Source organism: Aplysia californica, unplaced genomic scaffold (genome assembly GCF_000002075.1).
Source record: "Aplysia californica isolate F4 #8 unplaced genomic scaffold, AplCal3.0 scaffold00054, whole genome shotgun sequence".
NCBI classification, from domain to species: domain Eukaryota; kingdom Metazoa; phylum Mollusca; class Gastropoda; order Aplysiida; family Aplysiidae; genus Aplysia; species Aplysia californica.
In genome coordinates, this window is record NW_004797324.1 from 178396 (window position 1) to 186940 (window position 8545).

The 8545-nt window shown below is 40.4% G+C and overlaps 1 protein-coding gene across 1 annotated transcript in view; it reads left to right on the forward strand.

The window, feature by feature from the left end:
• Positions 1–8545, forward strand: part of LOC101851927 (organic cation transporter protein) — a gene marked incomplete in the record, with an annotated part of 23273 nt that overhangs the window by 9893 nt on the left and 4835 nt on the right. The window contains 7 exon segments of the mRNA XM_013079499.2: positions 1610–1713; positions 3264–3418; positions 4192–4360; positions 5967–6039; positions 6899–7155; positions 7677–7754; positions 8331–8482. Coding sequence (XP_012934953.1) covers positions 1610–1713; positions 3264–3418; positions 4192–4360; positions 5967–6039; positions 6899–7155; positions 7677–7754; positions 8331–8482 — 988 coding nt within the window.

Below are 8545 nucleotides of genomic sequence, written 5' to 3' on the forward strand. Positions count from 1 at the left end.
CTTTCGTCCACACTTTCTGCCCCCCACCCCTTCACCTCATTTGCCCCCTACTCTGGGCTCTAGACCCTTTCTACAGCCTTTCTTCTGCTACTCTTTGGCTTCTTCTTACTGCAGTCTTTCAGCTACACCCCTGATCTTATGGTAGAAAGATCTACACCTAACCTTCTCTGATAAGGGCGAAAAGTCTCGGGGGTCCCGTGTGCAAGTTGTTCACGTTAAAAATCCCTTGGTGCTCCGAAATCGATAAGAGTAAGTTTCGCCGCCACCCGGGCAAAATTCAAAATTTCCTGTCAACTGAAAATGTTTGTGTCCCACACGCTCATATGACCTTATGCAGTTGTCAGCGCCGTAAAAAACTTACCCCAAAAAATGCTCAAAATATAAATGGTCTATATCTCATAAATGGAAAGGAAAAATAAAAATTTGAATTGCACCCCCCCCCCTTCCAAAAATCATGAATTCCTAGGGCGGCTAGGGTTGACACCATAGAATCTAGGCAAAGTCAGTCCGCTGGTCAAAAAAGAACCACCACCAAAAACCCCCAAAACAACAGCAACACTAAAGCGTAGAAACACTTAAAAACAAACATAACATACAAAAACAAAACCACCATCGCCACCATCTTCACACGTATCACACTAGCAGCAAAATACAAACAAACAAAAAACAAATCCCCTCCCCCCGCCCCCAAGAAAATAAAACAGAAAAGACAGAAGGCTTTGCAAGACACAGAGTCATTTCAAAGACCGAACAACAGGATAGTAACTGGGCTTAGCTGACATGTGAAGTAGACAGAGGGAATTGGGGCCTATCTTCGATTTCTTAGGCGAGCTGAACATCTTTGCATTTTCTTGCTCTTAGACTAGAACTAATCGATGAGTCTGAATTCAACTTCTCATTACGAATAAGAGATACAACTCTAAATTTAAGTCCGCTTTTGATTTTTTTAAAAATGAGTAAAGGCCTTGAAAACGTTTAAAAACAACAGAACTAAGAAATGTACACAAATGACCTCGCACTGAGACACGTGAGCGATAATTTTTCCGTTGAGCTTACGTGCTGATCCCGTCGTTATGACAAAACTGTAATGACTTCATGAAATGGAAATTTTCTCCATTACCGATACACATCTTCTTTGAACCTTGAATTAATTGTGGGTGGATTAATAAATCATTAAACCCCACTCTGTCCATGAATATAATTCTACAACAGGTGGCACAATAAATGTTTTGAAGATATTCCCATCAGACTTTGTTATAAGTTCGGTTCTCGGTTACCATGTATCGAATGGCCTAAAGAAAAACATTTTTCCTATTTTATTTAAATGCAAATGAGTCCTTTGCAATATGAAGAAACAATGCAAAGTGAATGATCATGGTGTGTTCATTGCAGATTGTGACACTAAGCATCTTGCATAGCAATGAGATAGAAAATTGGAGCGAATCGTTGGATAAAGAGGTATCTATCTATCTATCTATCTATCTATCTATCTATCTATCTATCTATCTGTCTGTCTGTCTGTCTGTCTGTCTGTCTGTCTGTCTGTCTGTCTGTCTGTCTATCTATCTATCTATCTATCTATCTATCTATCTCATTTTTTCCTACACAGCTCGACCTGGTGTGTGACAAAAAGGAGTATCGAACTCACGCCAACATGGCTATGATGCTGGGGAAGTTAGCGTCTGCCATTCTGCAGGGCATTCTCAGTGACACGTAGGTTTACATTACTTACTTTGCACAGAGTCTGTTCAACTGCCCACTGTTGTGGCAGAATGTCTTATTTTGGTATATGTTTATCGACTATTTCAGTGTTTTACTAAGCATTCACTAGACTTCTAACTTTTAAGTAAAAACATAGACGATCACCAGCCTCCATCCATCCATCCATCCATCCATCCATCCATCCATCCATCCATCCATCCATCCATCCATCCATTCACCGGTCCATTTATCCTTATTTCCCTCAACCCGACGTTTGATTCAACTGTATGTTTGTCTATATCTATCCTTCAACTGCCAATGGTGACATCCTTAATTTTCAAAATCCTTCTTTGGTTTAGATGCGTATCTTTTTGTCTCACATTCACACAAAAAAGGAGAGGAACACACGCGCCCAGGCTTTGTAGTTCACCTCTCTCATAATATTTCTCATTTACATTTATTTCCATTGATGAATAAACATTTTGTACCACATGGCTTTTGTAGCGTTTTAAGTTGTTCAATATGAATAAGAATTGGCAGAAATATTATCCTGTTATGCCGTTTAATAGTAAAAGTCAGCTCCACAAAATCAATGACAATCTTGTTCTTTCAAAATTCTACAATATCATCATAGTGACCGATCATAAGGTGGTGTCGCTAGCCTAGTGATTAGGCAACTGGACCTGAAATCATGGGATAGGCACTTTACACCATTTCCCTAATTGTCTCCGAAGTTAAGCCTTTTAAATAACCGTATAGTGTTGATAGGAGCGTTAAACCTATACACTTTCACATTTAACCGATTATGATAATGTTAGTGAAATTATGACAATCAGTTGTCAAGCTTATGTAGACAAGAATGGCATTCGATTCTAAGATTCATTTAAACGAAGATTATCAGAATTAACATAAATACAGTAAAAATTGAATCAAGCAACCATTGTTCTTCCAGTGCACACGGTGATTTCCTAAGGCAGGTTATCACCTTTATGTGTTTTAAAAGAATATTCTATTTAGTCTTAGAAATCAGTTTTTAGTTTTTATATGAACACAAGAGACGGTATTAAAAATGACTTTAAAAAATATATTATATATTATATATATAATTATATATATACATGTGTGTGTGTGTGTGTGTGTGTGTGTGTGTGTGTGTGTGTGTGTGTATGTATATAATATGTATGCATATATATAATATGTATAAAAACATACATGAATATATTTATCATACATGTATATTATCATATATTTGTAGACCACTGCTATTACACGATTACCACCACCACCACTACTACTACTACTACTACTACTACTACTACTACTACTACTACTACTACTACTACTACTACTACTACTACTACTACTACTACTACTACTACTACTACTACTACTACTACTACTACTACTACTACTACTACTACTACTACTACTACTACTACTACTACTACTACTACTACTACTACTACTACTACTACTACTACTACTACTACTACTACTACTACTACTACTACTACTACTAGTGTTGCTTACACCCGGTCCTCCTCACCTCCTCGTTCCCACAGGTATGGGAGGCGGTTCACGCTGCTTTTGTTCCTAGTCGTTGTCGTGGCGAGCACGTTCGCGAACGCTTTCATCAGTGACGTCACCACACTTATCGGTTTTCGCTTTTTCTCTGGCCTCTCCACCACCAGCTGCTACATGAACGTTTATATCATTGGTGAGTGATTATCATAAATGTTTTACGCTTCAATCGACCCCTTTTAGAGCTACATTGGAGGCAGGCTGCTTCCCCTACACGCATTGTCATTATTTTCTGTCGTCTCCTTCCCAGCTGTATAATGCAACTTTTGCGTCAACACATTTCGTTTAGGTATGTTGATTGTTTGCTGCCCTAGGATATAACAACGCTCTATCTGCTCAGTACCTAGTTTTTGACTAATTTGACGCAATTATTTATAGTTTCACAACATGTCAAACCTTTTCGAATGCATTTCTTTGAAAATAATGTAACGATTTTGATAGAGCAGAGAGTACATCAAAGCGGCTACAAATGTCAGAAAGAACTTTGTAATTCTTAGATGGTGTATTATTGTCAAGTTAAACGGCCTGATTGGCCAGTGCTTGTTAACCTTTATAAGCCAGCACCCTCTTTTGTCACCTTTAAGATGCTAAAATATGTGTACCTCCCACCTACATTTCAAACAGAGTATTACACGTGTCAGGTTGATCACCCACCGCCTACCCAACTTTCCAAAATCGCCCATTGGTTGTGATATCGCCAAATCTGGCAAGTACTGTAATAATTTTATACCAATTGATGGTTTTCATGTCGTCAGGAGATCAGTCTGAGAGGAAATTTTTCGAGGGGTAAGAGAAGAAGAATCCGGACTCTAGTTTCAGCTTCTTTAATATAATCAACCCTATGATTATTTTAGATGTACTGAGTGCTCACGTTACACCTACGGTAATTATATGTTTTTTCCCCTACAGTGTTAGAGTTCCTGGGCCCCAGATACCGTCAAAGATTTAACATCACGGCAGCGGTACTCTGGATCAGCGGGGGCTATGTGCTCACAGTGATTGCCTACTTCATCCGGGACTTTCAGACCTTGACCTTGATCCTAGCGGGGCCAACCGTTTTGCTGCTGTCCTATTTTTTGTGAGTTCCCATTTCCCAGCTAGGGTAACTGTGTGCTGCTTAAAGACTCGCCCCAGTTTCCACACCCCCCCCCCCACCCCTAAGGGCTGTGTCACCAACACACATATTTTGAGTTGCATTTATCCGTGCAGCTTTGACCCAAAATTGAAAACCTGGGCTCCCACAATATTAAAAAGTGGAATAGGAAAGAAACTTAACAATTCTGAAATATTTCACAACAATCCGTAGCGATCGAAATCTACATTTATTGTAAACGTTCTTAAGGGCCTACAGGTCGGCCGGACAGGTTTCTGGTCCGTAGGGCCAATCGTAACGTGTAATAAGAAATGCGGCTAAAAAAAGCGTAGGCGAACATCCGGCGAATAGCCGGCCGGCCGGATGCAAAAAACCCACAGCCGGTGCCTGGGAATTTGACGTCCGGCCATCCGCCTTCAGGGGAGTGTCGACTATCTTTGAATTTTGCTGCGCCGTGGACAACAGAACTAATTTCAAAATTATAGAAAATCACGTTATTGGCCGTCAAACCTTATGATATGAACAACATCACTTTAACTTTAATTTGAGCTGTTGAATCTGTAGCATTACTCCCCATTATCATACCTCCCATTATCTCTCTCTCTCTCTCTCGTTCTCTCTCTCTTTCTCTCTCTCTCCCTCTCTCTCTCTCTCTCTCTCTCTCTCTCTCTCTCTCTCTCTCTCTCTCTCTCTCATTTAGTTTTTAGTATAGGTTTTACGGTGCTCGCAACTGCATAATGTCATATGAACGCCAAGGGGTGGATGTTAACAGAGAAGTCCTTACAGGTAATCACACTTACTCTGCTCTCCTGTCTAGCTTAAACAGCACCACGTCATAATTAGACAGCCACCTGAACAATCAGTATGGATACCTTGCGGGCTTTGGTGCTGGGGGGAACAGAGCACTTATGGACCAGTCCGGTGTGCAATGACGTTGTTGCCCAGGACAGGTAATACAGGCACAAAGACTATCAAGGCACCCGGGAAATAGTGGTTCACAAGAGTGTGACAAACATACAAAAGAAGTAGAGGAAAAAACGACAATAATAAGGATTAGGAAAGAAAAAGCAGCAGTTCCCTGTTGTAGATCAGGCACAGTTATTAGCTTGGCATTGATGAATCCGCCAATTTACAGTTCTACTGTGCTTGAACGGGAAATGTACCCCCTTTGGGGTTGGACTAAAGACACTTCAGTCAGTGGCACCGCCTCGGGGTCTCTCTCCCCCCCCCCCTCTCTCTCTCTCTCTCTCTCTCTCTCTCTCTCTCTCTCTCTCTCTCATACACTCATGGTACTGTAAAATAGCTTACCAGACATCAGCTGGAACACAATCACTGCAATCTTTACTTATATGCTTGACCATTAATTCTCAAATGCTCTTAGTTTATAACTGTATGATTTGGATCTGCTCTCTTTCAGTCTGTCTACTCAAGCCACAACGCCTCGTGCGATGCCTCTAAAACAGCCTTTTTATGTCCAGCAACTTTTAAACTGAACACTTGGCAAGCACAAAAACTGGCCACCAACCCTTTGTTACATTCTTGGTGTTTAACCTTGTAAAACTCATTGTTCCCCTTATCGTTTCTCCGCCAGCCTTGTCCCAGAATCTCCGAGATGGCTTGTCTCTAGAGGGCGCTATGAAGAGGCCAGGGTCATCTTACAAAAGGTAGCCCAATAGTATATTGCAGACTGACACAGATTTCTGTTTGAAAACTTCCAAAGCTTTTAGCTGATTTTTTCCGAGCTGCTGGTGACTCGACTATTTCTGTTTTGGTTTAATTTATCTCGCCCCTTCAGTGCCGAAGCTCATCATCTTGAACTAAACAGTTGATCTCTCTCTCTCTCTCTCTCTCTCTCTCTCTCTCTCTCTCTCTCTCTCTCTCCCTCTCTCTCGCTTACTCTCTCTCATTCCCTATATTTTCTCTGTTTATATCATACTCTTAGGATTTTCTTACAATCACCGCCTTTGAAACTTAAGTGGCAAAAACATTAGCCCTGTTACCATTAACACTATATTTACTGTTTCTTTAATTAGATTATTTGTGCGACAAGATGGTGAAATCAGGCGCTCGTCAAAACGATGAAATTGAAGAAGCTCACATTTTACGGCCAGTTTTGCCATTTTTATCATTTTTTTGCGGGGGGGGGGGGGGGGCTCAACATCTTATGTGTCCTTTTAAGAACACATTTTGAGCGGATTTTACTGAACTCCGTTGATTAAAGGCACAAAAAATGTAAAGTTTCAAGTACCCACGGACTCTCTAGCTATTGCACCCCCCCCCCTGGCTTTGGCGGCCATTTAACCTCTGAAACAAGTCGACCTCCACCTCCTTCAATTGCAGATATCTTTACTTATATTCCAGATAAATGGGTTTTTTTGTCATCGAAGGAAAGACAAAACAAAACAAGTTTTAAGATAATACCAATAACTCAACATGCCCAAAAATTGACGAGCGCCTGATTCCTCCTTGTCGTGACACATTTTAGCATTTCCCAAGATGCTGTATTATATTACTCATCCAAAGGTCGCCAAAATGAACCGAAAGACATTCCCGACGGTGCTTTACGAGAAGATGGTAGAAGAGGAGAAAATGAGGACTCAAGAGATCGAAGAAAGAAAGAAAGACGAATCTCGAGTAGTTGTAGAATTTGGGAATGAGCAACAAACGTCTGAGTCGATCGAGCCCAGTCGTCCCAACTCAGCCTCGAGGCAGGAGAACTTGTTCTCGCTCTTTCGCCACAAAAGTCTGGTCATCCGATACCTCATTGTCCTATGGAATTGGTAAGTCAGAAATGTGTTGATTAAAAAAAAAAAATAGTTTTTTTTACGCTCCCCTCGGCACATTTTAGATTACTTAGGAAGGGGGGCTCAACTCTGCCTGTGAGGGGCAACCCAGGCTTGGGGGGGGGGGGGGGGAAATACAAATCGCAGCAGAAAAACCGAAAAAAATACAAGTGTGAATGAAGCAAGGTGTGAATGTATGAAAGAAGCAAGATGAAAGAATTGATTACGGTGGCTATGGGGAGCAACGATTACATCAATTGTGACATGCTGCCAAGATTATTCATCTTTTTTACTTTGTCTCTATTTCTTGATTCCAGGTATTGATATGTATCTATACCTCTTATTCCGAATCCCTCTTTTTTCCTATTTAACACTGTTGTCATATAATATGACAGACAACAGTGAAACGTTTCACGCACCTGTTAACTTGTCTTCGGACTTGTATCCAAGTTGGCACAATATTTTAGTTTATTACTTTAAACGACATCTAATTTCCCGAACGGGTTTCTTGCTTTCAGGTGTGCTAACAGTATGACGTACTATGGAATCCTTTTCAACACACAAAACCTGAGTGGTTCCATTTACGTAAATTTCAGGTATGGATATCTCTCTCTCTCTATTTGCAGTTTTCTTCTTTTTTAGTTTGCAAGTGACTAGCGGATGTTCAGGCTCTTTCCACCCCGTATTCCAGCTAGTCGTACCTTGATCACTCGATTGCCATAGCATAAGTCACCCGGCAACGCGAAACAACGTTTACGATTTTGATCTTTTCAATTGACACCAGTCTAACATGATTAACAGTTTGGTAGGTCCGTTACGTCACCTATTATTTTTCTTAATCTGACGTAGTCATGAGGACAGACATTCTCTCCATTTATTTAACTAACACCCCGGGAGCATACTTTTGACAATTTGGTTTCCTTAATGAAAGATAAAGAAGAGAAGTCACAAATTATTTAGAGTTCAAACATAAAATAGATCTAATAATCTTTTCGTTCTTCCCCCATTTAGATTTGATAAAAACTTTTATAGAACTTACTGTTGAGCAGGAGTTTGTTCTAGACAAATGACATACATAATGCATTATTATTATAATTCTGATAAGAAGTAAACATGCTCCCTTGATCCATAAAAACGATGTCTTTTAAAAAAAATTACATGTATTGTTGCAGCTTGACGAACGCTGTGGATGTTGTGGGGAACCTGGGTTCTTACTACTTCGTGGACAAAGCAGGCAGGAAAAAGACATACATCTTTTTCTACTTTGTCGCTTCCTTTGCCTGTCTTTCGGCCATCTTTCCCTCTGTGTACGGAACGAAGGAAGGTATTTAACTAAAACTAGATGTGTTTCAAAGTGGAAAAGATGTGTGTGTGTGTGTGTGTGTGT